General features: G+C 42.5%; 1 protein-coding gene across 2 annotated transcripts in view; it reads left to right on the top strand.

Moving 5' to 3' along the window:
- The window catches only part of SF1 (splicing factor 1), a 1,552,458-nt gene that overhangs the window by 641,697 nt on the left and 886,354 nt on the right, over nt 1-24,407 (top strand). For both annotated transcript variants that reach the window (XM_044075820.1, XM_044075819.1), the window contains exon 5: nt 23,399-23,551. In XM_044075820.1, the coding sequence (XP_043931755.1) occupies nt 23,399-23,551 (153 nt within the window). The remainder of the gene's footprint in view (nt 1-23,398; nt 23,552-24,407) is intronic.

Raw genomic sequence — 24,407 nt, 5'->3', positions numbered from 1 at the left:
AGAACATGTGGAGTGCCTGGAAAGCATCCTTATGAAAGTGAAACATTATATGAAGAAATGTTTGATGGATGTTGAAATGTGCGGGACATATGAAGGGATGGAGTTGAACAGTAAGAATAGACTAGCGTTAAAGAGCCATCTGTTGCATTTGAGAGTTATCCTCCTCTGACTTTAGTATACCCACCACCTCCATGAAGAGTGTTGTGGACCTTTGAAATTGACTCCTTGAAGATGTGGATGGTGTTTGGCAACCTGAGGTGTTGAGAGAGCATCTCCATAGTAGTTGTACCCACCTGGTCAGAGTATGGTGACAAATTGTCATATTTTAGCATGTTGTATAATTTAATGTTGTGTGCCTAATATGGTATTCTTACATGATGTATTTTGGTATGCACAAGTTGTCATGAAGAGGGCATTCTTTGCAGTTAACATGACCAGTAGTGTCTGAATGGTTTACCTGGAGATGTCCTCTGCGATGTAGTTGACTTACTACAGCATTGCATTTGTAATGTGTGTATTGCTACCATTCAGCTTTCTCCAGGGCATATGGTGCTCTGTTATTTGTTTGCCCATTTCAGCAAGCCATATTAGCCGATGGTGATGTTACCAGTTTTCATACAAAGATTAATTGCATGTAGCTGTCCATGTAATTTAATGTTGCTGAAAGCAAGAGAGAGGACTGGTTTACATTAAAGGAAGTGGTTAGGTTTATTTCTCTGGTTGTCTTTTGGGCTCTTTGCAAATTCACATATTTCTTGAGACTCTTGAGCATGAGAATTTGCATACATCTTGGCATATGTTCTTAAGTTTTCATGTTTTTTGCCTTTACAGGTAAATGTTTGGGAATTACATTTTTTCAGGAGGAACAGTAATGTGCCCTTTATCTATGTAAACTAATCTTTGAGGACAAGAACCTTCAGTTGTAGTAATTTAGATCTGTAAGAAGAAAGCATAACACATTGCTAAAGAACTAGACCATCAGGGTCCTGTAGAAATTTTGGTGCTCGAAATGCTGATTGCCAACAAAAGACCAAAAAAAAGAATTTTCGAAAGTCTCTTCCACTTATAACTTTTTTGCAGTGGGGGCAGGCCATCCTACCCCCCCCCCCCAATGTGGGGTAAGCCCTCTATACCACCTCAGGGATTGCCATACCTTGGAGAAAAATGAATATTTCAAGAAATGGCACCTAGGACTTGATATATAGTAGTCTGATTTTTCGGCCATTCACTGCCCGTATTTTGGGACTCACTTTAGCTGGTCCTAATATTTCAAACAGTGAGCATATTTATCAGTCTCTTGCTGTACTTGCCTCTCATCACCAACCTGCTGCAGGGGAGGTTAATTTTGATGTCCTTCATGGATGCATCTGCAGTCATAACAAGTGGGTTGTCCTGTCGTCAGGCAGCCCTGCAGTCGGCCGGATTCCAAAGTCCGGGTCCGGCTTCGGCTGATGTCGCACTCCACCCGACGTCATCTCTGTTGGTCTTTGGGTATAAAAGCATCAGCCGACGCCATTTTCCTCAGTCTTTCTTGCCGCGTGGCGCCGAAGCAGAAGCTGTTCGCAAGTGCCGGTCGGTCGGATCCAGAGATTACTTCTACCGAATACTACTTCGAAGACTTCTAAAGCTAAGTACCCGTTGGGGACTCTTTCTTGCCTCAGCCGATGTCAGAAAAAGTTAACAATTGTTTAACCTGTGGGAAACAAATACCTCATAAAGATTTCCACTCTTACTGTCTGCCTTGTTTAGGCTCAGCCCACGACGTAGCAGCCTGTTCGCCTGTGCCTCTTTCAACCGACGAACGCTTAGGCGTCGGTCGGAGTTTGCAGAACAGTTTTTCGGTTCTGATTTTGCGTACATTATGCCGTCGGATCCTCCGACTACCCCCAAAAAACGCAAAGATAAAGACGGACACTCGCGGTCCGCGGTTTCGGCCGAAACCACGGTAAAGCAAATCATGAGTGTCTCGGTTTCGGCCGAAACCAAGAAAACTGCTCAAAGTACAGCTGATCCTATTCTTACAACTGAGGCCCCTGCTACAACTCTTGAATCGACCTCAGAAATTTTACCCACTACGGTGGTTGACTTATCAGACACCCTTGGATGTCTCTACCCCAGCACGTGGTGCTGCTAGGCCTCCAGCTGCCATGTCCATTAAGGCCTTCGCCAGGGCTAAAGCAGCCAAGACTACTAAAACAGTGCCTGTTAAACCCCCCACATCCAGGCCCTCTTCTAGTTCTCAAATGCTTTCTTTGGCAGAAGATTTAATTTCTTTAATTAGAGGATCTCAATCTCACCCAGACAGGGCCTCTCAGCCCCCAGAGAAGAGACCTAGGGCAGAGCCCCCTGAGCCAGTGTCTTCTGATGATTCTGCTGATGAATCAGACATAACTGACCAGCCTGAGGCTCCCTTCTCCAATTTTGAAGATTCTGATGCTGAAGAATCCATTCCAGCTGCTTCCCCACCAGAAGAATTCTCCTTTGGGGAAACCTTGCATGCCATGCGAGAACAGTTCCAATGGCAGCAACAGGATTTTCAGACTCCAGAAAAAGACTTAGGACCTTTCTGCACCTCCCACAGCACAGGCCCTTAGCTATACCTCCTGTTCTCTCTGTGGTGGATGATGCTTTCAATGATGTTTGCTCCGCTCCAGATTCTTTACCCCAGCCCCTGCCAAACCAGACAGATTTTACAGGGTGCCAGATACTCATCACCACCTTTACAAGGCCCCACTTGCAGACCCAGAAACTATATCCCAGGGTCCCAAGGCAGTAGCGACCACAGCTAAAAACCCTATTCCTTCTGAAAGGGAAGCAAGGTCACTAGACAGATGGGGTAAAAGGTCTACACTTCAGCTACTCTCTCAGCTAGAGCTTTAAACTGTCAGTTTCACATGATACAATACCAAGAGTTTATGCTTGATCAGTTAACTAAAAACTAACCACTGATGAATCTCTTGATAAGAAATATGTATTAGAGATGGTAAATAACATACAACAGGTTAGCAACCATTCCTTAAAATGTGGCTATGATGCACTGGAGGCTTCATTTAGATCAGCCATGACAGGCACAGTGATAAGAAGGCATGCATGGCTAAAGGAACAAGCCTTACGGATCATGTTAAAGCTAAGTTGCTAGATGCTCCTATGGACAAGACAAGTTTGTTTGGTACACCTGCCCAGCAGGTTATGAAGAAAATGGAAGAAAAGGCAAAATCTGTTCAAACTGTTAACGATTTCTTGCAGGTTCAACCCCCAAGGTTTAGCAGGAACTGGCCTGCCAAAAATTGGTCCTTTCCTGACTCCACAAAATTTCAAAGGGGCAGGAATAGACGTTCCAGAGGCAGAAACCAATCCAGAGGAGGTGCCTACAGAGGACGACAGTGGCAAGGTAACAACAGAGGCACAGCCACTGCCTCTACATCAGCACAACCACAGTGACTTAATCCTAAATCCGCCTACCAGGGAACAAATAGCAGCTCCTCTAGGCGGAAAGTTAACCTTATTTTCAAAGAACTGGCACTACATAACAAAAGACAAGTGGATTTTACAAACCATAGATCAAGGTTACCGGTTTCACTTCCACACTTTACCAGTCAAAAGAGGAATGCCAAATCTACCTCCAAATCAAAAAACAGAGGCTCTACGCCAGATAATGGAGTTAGCAAACATGAGAGCTGTGGAAAGAGTGCCAACAGCAGAACAAGGAAAGGGGTTCTACTCCAGACTATTCCTAGTTCCAAGAAAGGAAAAAGTTGGAGACCAATTCTCGACCTGTCCACCTTAAATACATACATCATTGTCCCGAAATTCAAAATGCTGACCCTACAGCAACTTCTTCCCATGCTGGGCAAGGAGTCTTGGCTGGTAACTCTAGATCTCAAGGAGGCATACCTGCACGTCCCCATTCGACCAATCTGGAGAAGATACCTCAGATTTCTTGCAGGATCAGAGCACTATCAATTCTCAGCATTGCCCTTTGGCTTATCTACTGCGCCCAGAGTATTCACAAAATGCCTGGCATCAGTAATCGCCCATTGCAGACTACAGGGAATTCAAATTTACCCATACCTGGACGACTGCCTGCTACAAGGGGACAACAAAAGCAAGCTGACAACAGATTTACAAAGGGTCATTTACTTGCTACAAGGACTGGGATACACAGTCAATTTACAAAAGTCAAGGCTGATACCATCCCAAACAAGGACATTCTTGGGCACAGTACAACAAATGGCATTCCTGACTACAGAAAAACAAAAAGAACTTCCTCTTTACTTCTTGGCACTAACAAAACTGAACAAGTTAACAGCAAGAAAAGTTCTGCAGGCCTTGGGCTTCATGGCATCATGCATAATCTTGGTCCCATTTGCCAGACTACATATGAGGAAACTACAGTGGTACCTAAAGAATTTATGGTCCCAACACAGACACAGTCTAGAAACAGAAATCCCACTAATTCCATGCTTAAAACAGGAGTTCCTATGGTGGGCTCAGGCATGCCAGTCAAACCCAGGCCTACCCTTTCGCAGATGTCAACCAAGCCAGACCATCACAACAGACGCTTCAGACCTAGGATGGGGAGCCCACATGCTGGACAAATGCGTGCAAGGATTGTGGACACAGGATGAGCTTCACCTGCACATCAATCTAAAAGAAATGCTGGCAGTAAAACTGGCAATCCAAAAGTTCAAACCATTTCTCAAAGAGGGCCAGTTGATGATAAGGACAGACAACACCACAGTCATGTGGTACATCAACAAACAGGGAGGCACTCATTCATACCCCCTATGCAGAATGACCTTGGAGCTGTGGACCCTGGCACTCAGCTACAACATTCAGTTACAGGCAATTTTGTACCGGGGAAAGACAATACACTAGCAGACATATTAAGCAGAACCACTTCGGATGCCCACGAATGGAAGCTGCACCGGACATCTTCAAGACCATCTCGAAGAAATGGGGAATGCCAGAGATACACCTGTTCGGATCAGCTCTCAATTAGCAGCCGCAAAAATTCTCCACAAGGACATTCCACCCACTAGCATGGAAAGTGGACTCACTCTCCTTCAACTGGAAAGGCCTAACAGCATATGCATTCCCACCTCTTCCTTTGATACACAAGGTACTACTAAAAATCAAGGAAGAACGTCCAAGGATAATCCTGATAGCTCCAAACTGGCCAAGACAACACTGGTACCCACTACTGAAGAGCATGTCTCGAACAATATGTGGCCAATACCCTGATGCCTTTGATGTTAACTCAGAACAACTACAGCATCATACATCCAAACCTAAAACGCTGCAACTGACTGCATGGAACATCACATAGCAGCAGCTAATCCAGAACTTTCCCAAAGAGTTAAAGACATTATTCTTGAAGCACGCAGACCTTCAACAAGAAGGAACTATGCTGGAAAATGGAAAAGGTTTGTCATTTGGAGTACGGAAAGAGGAAAAGATGTGTCAAACATAGATATGCCTAACATTCTGGAGTATCTGGCGAACTTCTTCATTCAGGCCTGTCCTACTCCTCCATCAAGATACATGCATCAGCTATTTCAGCAGAATACAGCTTTGATCCACCTGTTTTTCGCACCCTTTGCTCAGGCAGTTCCTCAGAGGAATCAAAATGTAAAACCTCCAAGGAAACCACCATTACCAGCTTGGGATTTAAACTTTGTGCTAGAAAAGTTGACACTGTCACCCTTTGAACCAGCAGCAACAGCAGACCTACAACACCTGTCATGGAAAACTGCTTTCCTACTGGCAATTACTTCAGCAAGGAGGGTTTCAGAACTACAGGCCTTAATGGCAGTGCAACCCTTCCTAATCTTCCACCAAGATAGTGTCCATGAGGACTAATCCTACATTTATGCCCAAGGTGGTATCCAGAGTGTCTTTAAACCAGGCAATCCACCTACCTACCTTCTTTCCCAACCCACAAAACAGAGGGGAAAGAATACTGCATACCTTGGATGTACATAGACAGCTACGCTACTACTTGGACAGAACAAAAAATAGCAGAAAGACTGACCAACTTTTTGTAGCCTATGCAACAGGAAGGGAAGGAAAAGCTATTTCCAAACAGACAATCTCCAAATGGATAGGAAATTGCATACGATACTGTTACTCCTTCCATGGAAAACCAATTCCACAGAACATAAGACCTCATTCTACAAGGGCAACAGCCACTACCACAGCCTTCTTACGAGGAGTGGCAACCAAAGACATTATTGAGGCGGCTACTTGGACCTCCGTGCATACATTTGCCAAGCATTATAATTTGCCTCTATATTCCAGATCCCGAGCAGGGTTTGCCACTGCTGTACTGCAAGGGATCCTAAACACACCATAATCTACTTTTATCCTCCTCCCTAGTTGGCTATGGTATTCTACCCACTTGTTATGACTGCAGATGCATCCATGAAGGACATAGTACAGTTTTGTACCTACCATAAATGTAGATGTCCGAACTGGATAGCATCTGCAGTCAGGATTACCCTCCCTCCTTCCCTCTGTGGTACTCCTAGGGTGTTTACCCTCCTAATAGCTAGCTGTTGGGGGAGTCTTTATGGTGTATTTGTTTGTATATATGTACATATATGCTTATTGTTGTGTTTACCTCTATCTATTTGGAAACATTGGCATCTATCCACATTTTTAGCCTGCAAGAGGGCTACTGGCATCTGGGGCAAGAAACACTGAGGAAAATGGCGTCGGCTGATGCTTTTATACCCAAAGACCAACAGAGATGACGTCGGGTGGAGTGCGACATCAGCCGAAGCCGGACCCGGACTTTGGAATCCGGCCGACTGCAGGGCTGCCTGACGACAGGACAACCCACTTGTTATGACTGCAGATGCTATCCAGTTCGGACATCTACATTTATGGTAGGTACAAAACTGTACTTTTCTAATATTTACGTCATTTTGTTTAGCAGGATACATTTGTCCACATAAATAGTAGAGGGAGGTTGTGACACTTGTTATATAAACTGGAATTTCTGCAAAGTATATTCTGAGCTGGTTTAGAGTGCATGTTAGACTCTTTTTTTTTTTTACCTAGGGTAAAGCATTTGATAGCCAGAGAATTCTACTGAGAGCTCTTATTCCCTGATGGAGTTGATTGGTACATTCCATATCTTTTGCAGTGATTTTAGGATGGTGGTTTATGATGGTGCTTTTTTTTTTTGTTTTGTTTCATTTAATATGGATGGCACCTCTCTATCTGAAAGACAGTTGGCGTATCCCTGACTGTGTGGCTAAAAGTGCAGTATTCTATTTATAGTTGTGCCGTTTGCCTAGTGTATTTGCACCTTGCGCCAGCCTATAGAGCAGCTGATGGGGGCCATACTCATTTGCCCTTAGCTGGAGTACTTGTCCCATTGAAGCACCATTTTGTTAGCTTACTCATCTGAATGAAAAAGGGTCAAGAGGTTCTGTCTGTGGCTTTAGTCCTTTGTAGAGACCAGAGGCTTAGAGTCCTGAGTAAGTTGCACATTGGCTGCATTATTCTTTAGATCTGTTTTGGAGGGGTATGACTGAGAGGACAAAAGCATCTCTCTGCTGTTGGCTGAATCCTACAATATAATTTCATCTGAGTGCCCTTCCTCCATGGCCAAGTTGATGTCTTGTCCCCTTTACTAGTCATTTCCACACGTATGGTACATAGGTAGTTTTGCCCAAACATACGGTTTTAAGTGATAAAATACATGGGAAGGCCCTTTTTGTTTCTTAACCATTGTTGACTAATTTAGCATCTAGGTAACCTATACTATTAAGCATGGAAATGTGCCATATACTACAAAAAAAAAATCCTGTCTAGTGCATTTTCTGCATTGGCCTAGTGCATGATTTTGGTAACTGTACTGTTTGCCAGGGGTTTTATCAAAAAACATTAAGAGAAGGCAGGATGCTCTTTAGGTTTCCTAGGCCAGGAAAAACTTGTGGTCCTGTTCATACTAACCTGAGACTCAGCAGTAGGGTGTTGTGGATGTTCATGTGAAAATAAAAGTTGCTTCCTTAGGGAGAAAGAAAGCGAAACCCAGAAATTTTCAAGGGCGCCTTTTAATCCCTGGCCCTTATAACTGCTATGACTGAGTCCTCTCTCACCTTTTGGGAGCCTGTCACTTTTTACTTTCTCCAAATCTTTTGGGTTTCTAATACCATGACAAGAATGGATCCCATTCCTAAGTCAAAGTATGATTAAAGTTCATTAAATTAGCATAGTTTCATGCTTTGTCAGCCAAATGTGCTGTTTGTAGCACCCACAATTTGCCTAGTGTAATGACTCCTGTAATTTGTACGAAGTTACACGTATTGGTAACATATCTAAAGATTTTAGACACTTTTTTTTTAAGAACAGTTGCTCCTACTATTTTCTTCCACATTGCTCTTGTCTGCTTGCAAATCCTGGTATTTTTAGCTTCTTTTGCCTGTCACACCTGTAACTCTTCATGTCCCAAAAGACCAGGACCTACACTCTTCATCAGATGCTTTTCATTTGGCACCAGCTCCCTGACTTACACTCCTGGATGCTGTCTAATTATTAAAGGGTAAGGGTGGAATCTCCATAGTATTGGACATCTACGCCTGGAATCTAGGGATGTCTCTGTATTTCCAGATCCTCAGTGATCACATGTTCACCTGGGAACCTTTAGTAGAAGCCCACCCGTACCCCACCCAGAGACGGCTGTCAGGGTTTTCTCCTTTTGTCCCAGCCAGCATGTCTGCTAGGATTGGGCTAAGTTGTCAGAATGATTTAAATGTTCTTCGTCTTCCATTGCTGCAGTCCTGACTATTGGGTATAGTCCGCGTCCCAGTCGGCCCGAATACCAGAGTATAAGGCTGACGTCGGTCAGGGTGCATTAGACTGACGTCAGTACGTCAGGGTACTAATGCGCATGACCGACGTCATATCCTCAGTCTTTTTTGCCGCATGGTCCGATGCAGAAGCAATTTTGCGAGTGCAGGTTGGCGTACTGAAATATTTCCGAAACCGGAGTTTCAGACCGAAACAGAGTTGGCTAAGTACCCGTTGGGAACATTTTGGTTTTTCTTGCCTCAGTATTTTACCGGATGTCAGAAAAAGTGAATAACTGTATTTCTTGTGGGAAACAGATACCTCATAGGGATTATCATACCTTGTGTATACCTTGTTTAGGGCCTGAGCACGGCGTTGTTGGTTGCCGCTCTTGTGCTAGGTTTAACAAACGCACTATTAAGAGGAGGTTAGACTGTGCCAGGTTAGTGTTTGGGAAGCGTTGCAATTATAAAATGCCGCCGGATGCTCCGCGCCCTTCCTCAAGAAGCGCAAGGATAAAACAGTGAAGCCTAGGGTTGAGGAAACGGCACTCCCGCACGTAGGTTCTTTGGAAGGCTCAGTGGAGCCGGAGGTTTTGCCAGGAGTTTCCATGGAGTCCCAGGCAGAAACTATACTCTTACAGGATGTACCTTCTCAGGAGGTAGGCCAGGCTGAGGGGGCTTCTCAGGTGACTGTCCTTCCCTCTCTTCCCAAGGTAGTTAGGGCCTCTCCTTCTGTTGCCAAAACTTCTATGAGAGGTAGGCCTACTTCAGCTTCAGTGGAGGCTTCTCCTACCATTTCAGGTTCTGTACCTAAGAAACATATGCTTAAGATGGCAGAAGATTTGATTACTATGATTAGGGGTTCTATGCCCCGCCTGATAAGAGGCCTAGGGTGGAATCTGAGTTTGAGAGTTTTGAACAGTGTTCTGAGGCTTCAGAATCTTCTGTGGAAGATTTGCAGGAGTATCCTACCTATTCTGATTCTGATGTGGATGATTCCACTCCTACAGCGTCTCCACCTGAGGATTTCTCATTTTCAGAGACTTTGCATTCCATGAGGGAGCACTTTAAATGGGAAGGCCAGGATTACTCTGACTCCAGGAAAAGGCTTAGGGAGTTCTTGTTTTTACCCCAGCATAGGCCTTTAGCTATTCCTCCTGTGTTGAATGTGGTGGAAGATGTTTTTGCAGAGGCTTCCCTGAACCCTGACTCTTTGCCTCCTGCTCCTGTTAAGCCTGATAGGTATTATAGGGTGCCCGAAGCTCATAAATATTTGTTTAAGAGTCCTAGGGCGGACCCAGAAACTATTTCCCAGGGGCTTATGGGTGTAAAAGCTTCTGTGGTTAAAAATCCTGTCCCCACTGATAAAGAGGCGAGGGCTTTGGATAGGTGGGGAAAGAAAGTGTATACTTCTTCCACTCTAGCCATGAGAGCTTTGAATTGTCAGTTTCACATGTTAAAATATCAGAATTACCTTCTTTCACAATTGAAATCTAAGGTGGATGCTTTGGCGGAAGGTATTGAGTGTAAAGAGTTGCTGGATTTGGTTCATGTGTCCGAACAAGTGGGTAAGCATTCTTTGCAATGTGGTTTTGATGCTGTACAGGCCTCCTCGAGGGTGGCTGCTACCAGCTCTGTTCTTCGCAGGCATGCCTGGTTGAAGGATCAGAATTTAGCTGAGCATGTTAAGACAAGGATTTTGGATGCTCCTTTACAGTCTGATGTGGTGTTTGGTTCACCTGTGGAAGCTGTTTTAAAGAAAATGGAGGACAAAGCTAAGTCTATGCAAACTGTTAAAGATTTTTTGCAGGTGCAGCCACCGAAGTTTAGTAGAAATTGGCCTGCTAAGGGGTGGACATATCCTGCTTATGATTCTCAGTCTAGGGGTAGGTCTAGACGTGGTAGGGGCAGGGCTCAAAGTTCTTTTAGGCCTAGAACAGGGAGTTCACCTGCTCAGACTTCTGGTGAGGGCAGGGGTCAGTCCTTTCGTAAACAGACCCAATGACCTGTTTCTTCAGCTGCCAGCAGATTCACGGCTGGCAGCTCCTTTGGGGAAGACTGTCTCTTTTCAAAGAAAATTGGGATTTAATTACTCAAGACAAATGGGTGTTGGATATCATTCACCACGGTTACAGATTTTATTTCCATACAATGCCCCTTTCAAAGGCATGCCAGACGTTCCTCCTCTACAAAGAAAAGAGGCTCACAAGCAAGTTTTACAGTTACTTCACATAGGGGCCATTCAGCCAGTCCCTGTGTCAGAGAGGGGCCTAGGATTTTATTCTCGCCTGTTCCTGGTACCAAAGAAGGGGAACACGTGGAGACCAATTTTGGATTTATCTCTCCTCAACACGTTTTTGGACATTCCCAAGTTCAAGATGTTGACGTTACAACAGTTTTTACCTCTGCTGGGCAAAGATCACTGGATGGTAACTTTAGATCTCAAGGAAGCTTACCTTCATGTGCCTATAAGGCTAAGTTGCAGAAAGTATCTGCGGTTTCGAGCTGGAAATTCTCATTATCAGTTCTCTGCATTGCCCTTTGGCTTATCTACTGCGCCCAGAGTATTCACAAAGGTTCTGGCTCCAGTGATAGCTTACTTCAGGCTTCAAGGAATTCAAATCTATCCTTACTTGGACGACTGCCTGATTCTGGCTCAAGAAAAGGAAGACCTTCTACAGCATCTGGAATATGTTATAGCAGTGCTAAGATGCCTAGGGTATTCTGTGAACGAAATAAAGTCCAGTCTAGTACCCTCTCAAGACATGTGCTTTCTGGGTGTAAGACTGAATACAGCAGCCCAGATGGCCTTTTAACCCCGGACAAACAAAAGAGTCTGTCACTTTACTTCCATCAACTATCTCATCAGTCCGTGCTGACTGCAAGGACAGTCCTTCAAGCATTAGGGTTCATGGCATCTTGTATTCTGGTGCTTCCCAATGCCAAACTGCATATGAGGAAGCTACAATGGTATCTCAAAATGTATGGACACAGCACTGCCAGGATTTGGACACTGTCATTCAAATCATACCTTCCATTCAAAAGGAATTTTGTGGTGGGCTCAGGAATGTCACCTAAACAAGGGACTCTCTGTGACCCGGCCAGAGGCAAGTCAGATTCTAACGACAGATGCCTCGGACATTGCTTGGCGAGCTCATCTAAATGGAAAGTGGATACAAGACAAGTGGCCTGCCAGACTACTGCATCTACATATCAACATGAAGGAGATGTTAGCAGTCCAGTTTGCATTAATGGCTTTCAAGGAGTTACTTCTTCCAGGGCAGGTGTTGATTCTAACAGACAACACAACTGTCATGTGGTACATCAACAAGCAAGGGGGAACACATTCTTACCCTCTATGCAGGCAAGCAATGATTTTATGGGAGACTGCGCTCAGCTTGCAACTAACTCTTCAGGCAAGGTTTCTGCCAGGAGCACAGAACTCCTTAGCAGATGTGTTAAGCAGACAAATCATGGATCCCCACGAGTGGAAACTGGATCTTCATGTATTTCAGAAACTGACAGTGTCATGGGGAACTCCAGACATAGATCTGTTCGCTTCTCCACTAAACCACCAGCTGCCAAAGTATTGCACAAAGGTGTTTCATCACACAGCTTGGAAAGTGGATGCTCTGTCTTTCAGTTGGAAAAACCTTCATGTGTATGCCTTTCCACCTCTACCGCTTCTTCCAAAGGTACTATTAAAGGTCAGACAAGACAGGCCAAGGATGATTTTGATAGCTCCAGATTGGCCTCGGCAACACTGGTACCCACTTCTCGGAGTCTGGTAAAGAAGCCTCCATGGCCTTTACCTCTGATTCCTCATCTGTTATCTCAGAAGGACGGTCATCTGCTCAATGTCAAGCTTCAATCTCTTCATCTCACAGCCTGGCATATTCTGTGTTGAAACACAGCAGGTCTCAACTTCCTCAACAAGTTTTAAATGTGATTATGGAAGCTAGAAGGCCTAGTACTAGGAGAGTGTACAGAAAAATGGAAGAGATTTTTATTTTGGAGTACAGCAAAGAATTTGGAGATTTCAGAGCCTAATTTGAGTGTGGCTCTTCAATATCTTACTGAATTATTGGACAAAGGTTTGTCCTTCTCTTCCATAAAGATTCATGCTGCAGCAATTTCAGCTCACTATGATTGTGACCCACCTTTGTTTTCGCATCCTTTGTTCAAGCAGTTTCTTAGAGGGGCAAAGAATATAAGACCCCACGTTAGAGCTCCTACTCCTGCTTGGGATCTCAATTTTGTGTTGGAAAAACTTACTCTACAACCTTTTGAGCCTGCAGCTACTGCTGAATTGAAATATTTGTCATGGAAGACTGCTTTTCTGTTGGCTATTACTTCTGCAAGAAGGGTGTCTGAGTTGCAGGCCCTTATGGCAGTAGAGCCCTTTTGATTTTCCATAAGGACAGGGTATCATTACGCACTAATCCTTCCTTTATGCCTAAGGTGGTTTCTAGTGTGGCTTTAAACCAAACTATTCATTTGCCTCGTTTTTGCAGATCCTCAAAATAAAGGGGAAAAGATTTTGCACACTTTAGATGTACACAGGCAATTGCGTTATTATTTGAGCAGGACTAAGAATTTTAGGCAGTCTCAGCAGTTACTTGTTTCTTTTGCTTTGAGTTCACAGGGCAAGCCTGTGTCAAAACAAACTATTTCTAGGTGGATTGGCTTTTGCATTGCATTTTGTTATTCCCATCATGGCAAGGAGATTCCAGCTGGGATTAGGCCTCATTCCACTAGGGCTACTGCCACTTCAACAGCATTTCTAAGGGGGGTGGCAACTAAGGATATTCTGGAAGCAGCTACTTGGAGTTCAGTGCATACTTTCTCTAGGCATTATCACCTTCCTATATACTCTAAGACTAGGGCTGGTTTTGCCACAGCTGTTTTACAAGGCATGTTGTCAGCTCCTGCTACTTTATAATTTGCCAGCCTCCCTTACCTCTGCTTTGGGATTCTACCCAATAGTCAGGACTGCAGCAATGGAAGACGAAGAACATAGTACAGTTTTGTACCTACCATAAATGTAGATGTTCGAGGATTCCATTGCTGCAGTCCAATTTACCCTCCCTCCTTCCCCTCTGTGTTTAGGGGTGGTTGTGTAGGTGAGTTTACATGCTTATATTTTATATATATATATATTGTTGTATATATTATACATGTTTTTGGTGCAGGTTGTTTTGGGACTTGTCTTTTTGGGTCTTCTGACATCTGGGGCAAGAAAAGACTGAGGATATGACGTCGGTCATGCGCATTAGTACCCTGACGTACTGACGTCAGTCTAATGCGCCCTGACCGACGTCAGCCTTATACTCTGGTATTCGGGCCGACTGGGACGCGGACTATACCCAATAGTCAGGACTGCAGCAATGGAATCCTCGAACATCTACATTTATGGTAGGTACAAAACTGTACTTTTTCTTTTATCCTTTTGCCAGATTCAGACCAGCCTTCTGCGTCTGTAGTCCCTTCAAGAGGAAAATGGAGGTCTCCGCTGAGAGCGTCATGGACTCCTGGTTGTGAGGTGAAACTGGACATCTCCCTTGTAGACTGACGTTGGTAGTGAGGACACTTCAGCGTCTTATTTTTCATCCAAGAACATGTGATTTGGAGAGGCACTTGCAATCACATGGGAACACTTTATGGCAGTCTCTGGACAACCTTAGTGGGGGTAAAAGAGGCAGTGTATTATGCACAGTAACTGCCTTGCATTTAAAAAAGTAATCTCTGTATGTGAATCATTAATGCATGCATGTGCGTATAGTTCATAACCTGGATTGTTTAAACTAGGATTAAAGTTTATTTCTTTTGAATTTATGCACTGACTTGTTTCTCTCTCTCCAGGTAGTCCTGGCTCCTTTGAACATGTGGTTTCTTTAGCCCTTAACTTTAGTTTGTGCCTTGAAAGTCTTAAAACATTTTCACTCACTTGCTAGTCTAGAACTCTTGTTTTGCAGTGTGACCCCCAAGGAGGAATGGTTGAGTAGTTAAATGCATAGGTTCAAAGTATGGTTTTAGGGAGCTTAATTACTTTGGGGCTTTAACTGATAGCATTCTTGGTCGTCAGTGTCTTGGTTATCTGTCTGATGTTGAGCTTAAGTGGTTATCTGAAGCATCCTCCCCATTTTTTTGCATGCTTATAATACCTAGTAGTGCTCCTTGTATGCCTTAGTGAAGTATTTCTGCAGAAGTCTCTGTAAAACTCATACCTTATTAGAACTGTCATTCTTTAATTTCCATTTACCCACTTGTGTCCCATAGTGATTTGCAGAGGAGATGGAATGTGTTACACCCTATAGACACTAGAGAAACTAGTTCTTTACAAGGTGCCAACCCATTTACAAATGTTGGCTTGTAATTAAAACATGGTTAGCTTAATAAAATGGGGCTTGTTTGCCACAGTAAGTAGATGGGCCACTAGGACATGTCGACAAGTTTACTGAGCTGTGTTTATGCTGTTTGCTTTTTAAGATGTTCAGTTTATCATCTTTGTTTATCCCGCTGTTGGTCTTATGAATATTATCCCAGCAAGGCTGACTAAAATATGATCAGTTATCTGTCAAAATTAACATTGTAGATAACAGACAAATGACCCAAAGTATATTGGTGCAAATTGTTGGGGTGGGGGGGTTAAGTTTCAAGAGAAGCTTTCCATTTGATAATTTGCAATCATAAATTGTCAAAATTGACCATTTTTCAGATGCTTTCTTCCTTATTCTGTGGTCCAGTTTTACTTCACAGTGTCTGTTTTTTTTTGGGATACCATCCAAATTTGTAAAAATAAGCACAAAGAAGCATCTTTGAGAACTGGAGTCATTTTTCTGGAATTGTCCTGCAGTTAATGTATTTAAACAGATGTAGGTGATACTGCATTGCCACTTCAGATAATTGACTGCTACCTTTTTTGTTGGATATTTCTACATTCACAACTTTAGAATGTTAAATTTGCTTTTATTGGTAGAAGAGTTTTGTAATGGCTTGCCATTGCACATCTTAGGGAGGAATGTTATCCTGACTAACGAAATGGTGTATATTTATTTAGGGGATAATTTGGGGGCAAACTTTTTTGCAGTACCCTGCACTTCGTTATGTTCTCTCCAAAGTAACTTTCTTTTTCTTTTGTACTTGGACCCCCACCCCCTTTCAGTATCGCAGGTCAAATTATTGAAGACAAGAACTGTGTTTATCCGCCTTTGGATTGCTAATGATTTTGATAACCCTCTTAGTGTTTGCTATAGTGTGTGTTGTCTGTAGCTATGGGGTATAATTTACTGCATATCCTTTCTGTGTGATTATACAACCTAGCCCATTTTCCATAGCAAATTTGTGGAAACATTTTACTTATTTGATATGCATTGAAATGTGCTCAAGTTGTGGACAGCTTAGTGCTGTACACGTGCATATTGTGGTTTAGTTTTGTGTGATTTAGTTATGTTGCTCTCATCATTAAAGATGACTCTCCCTGCCACATTTAATAAACACTTTCATTAAATTTGCATGTATCCTGCTCAGTGTGTGAATACAGGGTTTCTTCAGAATATTAAGGTTTAAGAAATGCCCACCTCCCACACACAGCCTTAGAACCTTGACAAAGTTTGCATTTGATTGGAATCTACTGTTTGGTATAAAGTGACTGTGATTCATGTATATTTTGAGTATGCATCAATTGTTCTTGGTTGCCAGAAATTTGTTATTTTAAAACTAGAAAAATTGTGCAGGTTGGCATGTTTTCTTTGTTACTGTCCAGGTTGCATTTGTTTTGTGAGCATTCAGTGTTCTCTAGAGTGTATTGTTTGGTGACTTAATGATCAGGATAAAGGTACAAGATTCAGTATTTTCTATGCACCCCTTTCTTGATGGGCTATTTCATTGGGTTTAGCTTCACCACCAGTCATCATTTGGCAACTGTTCTACAGTAATACTTACTATGATCTGGTTTTGATTGACCACCCAGGCATTAGAGGATCTGGAAGGATAGTGTTGGGATCGAGTAGCTGATGCCTGCTTGCCCATCACTAGGGGAAGAGTTTATATGCATTCCTGCGTTGTAGTGATGTCTGTATTCTAGTCTAAGTATATATGTGCAGAAAAGTATGGTGTGGGGGCATGAGCCTTCTTAAGTGAACAGTATTGTCTAGTTTTGCTGTGTGTTTGTATATAAACATGGGCATAAGCAGTAGCCCTACAGCAGGCATTGCACCATGTCTGACAGCAAGGAGAATGATTAGGTTAGGAATGAGTTAAAAGCTCTCGTCTTCCCTATAGGACGATGGCCCACAGTTCTGGACTCCTACTTCCTTTTTCTTTGTTATTGGGCGTTCGCATTCTGGGAGAAAGAATAATGCAGTGAGATGGAGCATAGTGGTACTAGGAGGATCAAAGTTTCAAGAACATTAAAAAAAAAAAAATCAAAAATCTTGCAATGCCCTTATTCTCGGTTGTCTAGAAAAGTGGTATGTGATCACTTGGGAATTTTTGTTCATGTGCTCAGTTTTCCTTCTTTCTGGCCAGCATATTAGAAGCTGTGACCTGTATTGGCATTGTCCATGGGAGGCTCACAACACAGAAAAGCACAATACATACTGGTAATCTGACCTTTCATTCAGATGTGCAGTAATATGACTTTCCTTCCAGTTAGGAAGTTGACAGCTGTCAAGTTATGCAGCAAGTGCAGGTTGGAAGTACTGCCACAAGACCAGATGTTACAGGATGCAGGGTAAAATCTTGCTGCACACAAGACAAATCTTTTGTTAAGCTAGACCCTTCGACATATGCTGAGTTCATCCTCTCTTAATGTAGGACTTGGGCTACCACTGTTTCTCCTGAGTTGGTTGAGATAGAGGGGGTGTGGGCACACCTGTTATTCTTACTCTTGGGGGGTACATGTTGGTGTTCTTACATTGCCTTGTCCTTGTTTGTGAAGCCTATGTTTAAGCACCTTTTACCTGGAAAGCAGTCCCCTTGAGACACTTTGTCAAACATTAGTGGCTGCTGGGTCTAGGAGCTGCCTGTTTAGGATACAGCCCTAGGCTAATTTGGTCCATTGTTCTTTGTGTATATTTCTTGGTTCATATCAAACTGTGGCTGCTGTCTTGGGTTAGACATAAAGTAATTGTGTTGTGAGCTTGAACTGTGGTTTTGTTGTAACTGGAGGGTGTGGTTTGAAGCCACTGTCTAATTTTAGAGCAAACATTTGTCCAGCAAATGTTACCCTGAGCTTTTGCGAAGAGGCTCCATGTCTCCAGACATGTAGAACTTGCCAGTTATTTGCTCAGTTTTGCCCAGTACAGCAAAATATGCTTACCCCTGTTTGTATTTGGGAGAGCAGGATAGTCTGCTCAGGAGCTTGTGGAATATTTCTTGCACTTGCCAGTTGTGTTCAGATTTGCAGAGTGAAGTGCATGGTGTTTACCCCTCTTATTAGATGGGGAAAGCAGAAGACGACTACTCGGGATCTTGTGAGGAATTGTAGAATCATGATGGCTGTTGAGATGAAGAGCATCATGAGTCCAGCTTCCTTGGTTTAGAGTGGCCCTCGGGTTCATAAAGAAAAATAGGCTTGGCTTTCAATTTGTATTCCATTCTATAGTAAAGCCTTTGGTAGTTTTTGGTAAAGCCTGAAGGGCTTTGCGCTTTCCACCTTTGCAGCTGGTTTTAATAATTCTGTTAAAGTAGACTGCAGCAACTCATTCTTCCTCCCAGAAAGTCAGATGCCCTTTATAAGCCCCAGTGTAAGTGGGTAGATAACTTAAGTGTTTTAGCACTGATTCTTCAAGTGTCTACACAGTATAGGTTCTGGAGTCCACAGCATAGTGCCAGTTTGTGGCCTTGGAAGGTAGTTAAGGAACATGTGCCTTTCCTACATTTGTGCACAATTTCCTGAACTGTTTATCTTGTATTCCCAGTCGCACTTTGAAGTACTCAACTTTTTCCACTATCTGCCTTGCACTCTCCCCTACCTCTGTGACCTTGTGCATTTTACCACAGCTTTTGACATTGCAGATAAATTGTCCAGCGTTGCAGATAAGGTTGTATGCTCTGGTGGTTGGAAGGTGAAGAAATGAGATGGGTAGTGGATGTGGTCCAGCATTCATGAGGTCTGCATTATAAGAAAATCCCTGGGAAGGAAATGTACCATATAAAATTTGACTTTCCTGTACTTTAAGATGTATTTCACAATTTCTGTATCTTATTTTGAAATACATATGTGAAATGTATACAATCTGAGGTAACTTGTAAGACATTGATTACCTTGAAAGTAACCTCAAGTCGTACATAGGCTCCACCAGTAAATATTTTGGCATTTGGGCTGTAATGTCAACAGCTATCTTTACAAGTCAAGCTGTTGATGGTACTTAACTGAAGACAGACGGGCAGTTTGAGAAACTAGCATTCAGCTTTTGTCGTTTTTAATTGAGGGCAGATTATTAAAATTGGTTGCAGGGGCCTAGCTTGCTGCACCCCCATTTGAAGAATTGCACCCTGCATACGTCTGCTACTTGCATACCTTTTTTGGGGGGGTCCAGATTAGTTTTTGTTTGCTTAGTCATCAGTTTCAATGCAAAATGGCATTGTATGGGCTTGCAAAGAGGCTCCATGTCTCAAGACATGTAGAACTTGCGAGTTGTGCTCAGTTTTGCCCAGTACAGCAAAAGATGCTTACCCCTTTTAGTATTTGGGAGAGCAGGATAGCACTTGAATATTTACTTGTTTATTGACTATGATGGGTGAAGTATTGTACTAGTCAAATTTGATTGTGTTCCATTACCATGTGTGATTTTTTTTTTTTTTTTTTTTTTTTTATAGCCCATCTGTGAACTTCCTTTAGAGGTGTTCCCAAATTGGGCTCCTCTTCTGTTGCAGTGCCTTGGTGGAGGTTATTGTAAATTAGAACAAGTCCTGTTTTACTCATCCCTGTGGCATTACCTTTGATTTTTTGGAGGTAAACATTTTAGTATGTGTTCATTTTACTGGAGAGAAGCTGTAACTCCTCTTTGCTTTTCCTGAGCACAGCTGTTTGCATTCGTAAGGAGGACTGGTATTAGTGAATTGTAGTGTTAGTTGTTTTAGAGCTACTACTCACTTATGGGTGTCCTTTTGGAGTCAGACTCTTAATTGCTGGGTTGAATTTGTGGTCCGTCACCGGTAGTCTCTTGGTTGATCCATTTCTGTAGCTAGTCCCTGGGCAAGACTTTGATGACATGCTTTGGCTACAGGCACTTGTGCTCCCACATGGACAATGTTAAGGGTCTATTTTAACATCAGCCATTTGAGAAGAGTCTTCCTGGTCCTGATGACGAAAGAGTTGCTGAGGAGACTGCACCCCCCTCTCCTCCAACACACATGGGAAGCAAGGCTAATTTTGTGTTGCTCACTAGAGGTGCAGATTCAAAGGCTCTGTCTCCTCTACGGTTATGTGGAAGTGGGCTGATTCCCTAGTGACCTGTTCAGCTTTTGGGATAATGTTGTTTCCTCCTCCTCTGTTCATGATGAGTTAGTGCATCTCTTTTCTTGCGGCACGGGAGATTCATATTCCTTACTTGGATTCTCAGTCTCATGGCATAGATTAAGGAAAGTGGACCTAATTGATTTTTATAGTAACTTGGTGGCAGTGAGGGGTGGTGGTTCAGGCTTTGATTCCTAGTGATAAAGGAGTCTCCTGGTCTGTGAGACATAATAATCCTTTACCACCGGAATTGAGAACAAAATTAAGGAAAAGATCCCTTGTTAGGGACACCTTTTAAGTACTGCTGCTGTAACCTTAGAACTACTCAGATTCAGTTTTAGGAGGTACAGAGCCAAAATTTAGAAGCAGCCATAGAAATTGGAGACATTTGAGGTATGGATCCATATCGCTGATGTCTCAAACTGTTAAGGTGACAGCTGATTTGACATTCGAGGCCACATCTTTGAGATGTTCCTTGCGAAAGTCAGGTTTGCAGATTGGTATCTTGGAGGTAAATGTATGGCTTGCTAAGAAGCCATTTACTTGGCAGGTGTTTACTTTCACCTGGAAATGTTTAGTTTGGAAGGAGTGGCACCCTTTACTGCTATCCTTGAAAATCAGCTGGGGGGTTATCTTGACTGGGTTTTAGCCTGCTTGGTTTGGACACTGGTTATTCCACTTAAAGGTGTGTCTAGCTGTTTTCTGCACACAGTGTGACCCATCACCAGTTGGTTAAGCAGTTCTTTAAAGTGTATTACATCTCCAGTCTCCTCTGAAGAATCCCTTTCCTTCTTTGGGATTTTAAACTTATAAGTTGGTACATGTGGCTGCTCTCCATGTGTGCAATGAAGTTCATATCTTAGAATTTTTTTTGGCCACCACCCTTGAGTGTAGGAATCTTAGAGCTTCAGACTTTTATTTTTTGGAGCCATAGCTAAAGTTTTACAGCGTTCCTTTGGATGAACTTTTATTCTGAAGATTTACATGATTGTCCCTGAACCGTTTTGTTTCCCTCATTTTTTTTTTTTTTTCCTGGGGAGGAAAACTGGAGCCAAGGATGCTTCATTACCTGGACGTGCACAGAGCATTTGCATGGAACAGGTATTTATTTTTAGGAAGGAGTACCAGTTCTCCTTTATGCCAAGGGGAAGTTGTCTATGATTGGAAAGCGGACACTTTCCTGTTAAATTGTCAGTATTGTCATTTGCCTTCATACAGCTGCCCCCCAGCTAAATGCTAGAGTCAGAGGTAGCTGTACTCCAGCAGACTGGCTTACCCATACTTTGCTTCAAGTGCCTCTTCGTTTGGCAGCTCTACTTTAGCCACTTAGAAATGGTGCAATTCCGGGACCAAGTATTACTGTTTTGACCAGTTCTCTGGAAGATGGTTCTTGTTTTGGAAAAAAGGTGGTTCAGGACTTTGCTTCCTGAGCTGCTTGTTCTGTAGCTGCTTTCATCATGGAAATTGCTAAGAGTTGAACCTGATCTGGAGTCCATTGAATTTATCTGCTCACTGTTTAAAATGCCAGATGCATTCTCACTGCATAAACTCTGATCTGCGAAAGAACCTTCTCGTTAACAGTCAAGTATATTCTCCCTCAGTTCTTTTGTGTGTGTCTCTACCAGTCTTTGATAATTTCGTTGTAAGTGGGTACAGGTTTCATTTTTGGCTAGTAGTGTAGGTACCAAACCTTTCTTGTGCTTTTCTGATTTGCAGGAAAGTTCTCAGTTGGCAAGATGACAAGTTGGCAGGCCTGGGGGATGTTTGTTCAGTTGTGTAGCTACTGCATTACTTCATTGCATGCATTGGTACTAGTGCTTGGATGCCTTCAAACACAGCCCCCCCCCCCCCCCCGAATGGTGATTGGTGGAGGTAGTAAACCTAGCTGGGAGCCTGTCACGGAGACTACTGTCATGGGTTCGTTGGAAAAGTAAGAATGCATTATTCTGCCCTTTTGTTCATACTCTGATTTGGCATGATCATAAAGCTGAATATACTGGTTTAAAGTATAATCTGTGATTTCCACTATTTCTTAACTGCATTCTTTCTTTGAGTGATGGACTGAGGTGAAGCGTGCTCTCATGGGGAATGACTAAAGGGTATCAACATGTGCCTTGTTTGTTTAAGTTGTCTAGTTTCAAGTTTCTATACATTCTTTAGAAAGTAAGTCTGTCTTCCAGGTCACAAAGTAGCATATGCAGTGAACTGAGTTTAAACTGGAGATGCATAACTTTGACAAGTCATTTTAAATCTTCAGTATTACACAAGTAGATATATTTTCCATAGTATGAAATGTTAATATGTTTAGATTAGCTGTTGTAGATTTATGCTAATTTGGTATTTTTAGTATATGCAAGCTCACAATATGGAGTAAAAGAAGAGCAGCCAAACCACTTGGCTGACTTCATATATAATGGGTTGGGATTTGGAAATTTTGGATGTTACAGAAGCTTAATTTTGACTGTTGCAGCATTTAACCTTTCTCTTTCTCTAACAAAACCCCCCTTATCCAGTTTAACTTTTAAACAGAGTACAGGTTATACTGCCACTGAGAAGGTGATCATAGAGTGAAGGAAGGAATGAAAGAAAATTCATCAGAAGTTCCAGCCATATGCATACTGTTGATGGGCAAAAATGCCAATTTGTAGACTTTTTTTTAATGAGGCACAAGCTGGTTTGCTTATTGAAGTTAATCCATTATCTTTTTGTCTTCCTCCTTGTGTATTGCAGTAGTCTTCTGTAATTCTGGATAACTTGTGCAAAATTTGATGTAGCATGTGTGTTGCCAGTTTGGGCGTATTGGGTGATGCTTACTTAGTTGTTGCGAATCTGACATAACTTTTCTTCCTCATCTGAAAGTTGTAATTTCTTGTTAAAACCGTTTTCTTCACTTTCTTTTTTTTTTAATTTTAGTACAGCTTCCCTTTCAGTTACCCTCGAAAGATCTTTGAAGGGGTTCTGCATTTCCACTGGCTTTTTAAAAAGCAGATTTCTAGGAAAAATGCATTTTACCTCTATGCAATTGCAGCATAGGAATAATTTCTAGTGTTTTTTTAAACTGTTAAATTCACGTAGTGGAATATGGTATTCTATATGTTTTGGGTATTAATGCAGATGATGTTTTATACAGGTCTCCCTCTCCTGAACCTATCTACAATAGTGAAGGGAAACGATTGAACACACGTGAATTCAGAACGAGGAAGAAACTGGAAGAAGAAAGGCATAGCCTAATAACAGAGATGATTAGCCTTAACCCAGATTTCAAACCTCCAGCCGATTACAAGTAAGTAATGTCAGATGTAATTTGATCCTCCTTTCATTGTGAATGTACGAAGTTCAACCTGCAAAGGATTGGAATGCCTACACTGCCCCTCAAAAAAAAGCCCGAAAAACACCATTTATTTGCAGGGGGCATCCCCCCAAGCTTGTATATACCAACTCTATGGTCACATCCAGCTCAAAGAAGGCAAAAATTACCCCTAAAAGGACATTGCTGCTGGCACAACTTACCAACAGTAGTTTCTTGTAGAGGGCTCCGATCTTCAGGTTGAACCTCTGACAAATGACTCAAGAATTCAGTCTTTGTCCACCAGTCGGGTAGTGCTCAATTATACATACATACAAGTGTTTCAAGCATGGGCATTAAAGCCTTAGCTTTCCAATATGCCAAAACACTTGTTACCATAATAAATGTTCAGGCTGTTATTAAAAATATCTAAACTAGTACTTGCGTGAATGTAATTTGGAAGTCTGTTCCAAGCATCAGCTACTCTGTCAGAGAGCCAATTAGTACACTTCTCATTCCTATAGAATCTTCTACATAGGTTATCTGACAATTCTGTAGTACTTTTTGATAACCCCAAACATTCCCAGAGGTAGTTGTCCCTAAATGCCCTATATACCTGAATAAGATCATCTCTTAAATATTTGTAAGCGACACTGACTGTACAAGTTCAGATATTTTAGTCTTTCATAATAACTTAGATTTTCACATCCATAGATGCCCTTAGTATATTTCCGCTGTACTCTTTCCGGTTTATTCATGCTTGTTTTCCTATAGGGTTTCCATATTGTTCCATACTCAAGTTTGGGTCTAAAAATGTAACAAACAATGACTTCATTATGTTTGATTTCCTAGA

The sequence above is a fragment of the Protopterus annectens genome, chromosome 6.part1 (genome assembly GCF_019279795.1).
Source record: "Protopterus annectens isolate FY-2018-M chromosome 6.part1, PAN1.0, whole genome shotgun sequence".
NCBI classification, from domain to species: Eukaryota; Metazoa; Chordata; order Ceratodontiformes; family Protopteridae; genus Protopterus; species Protopterus annectens.
This window is presented reverse-complemented; position numbering and strand designations above follow the sequence as displayed.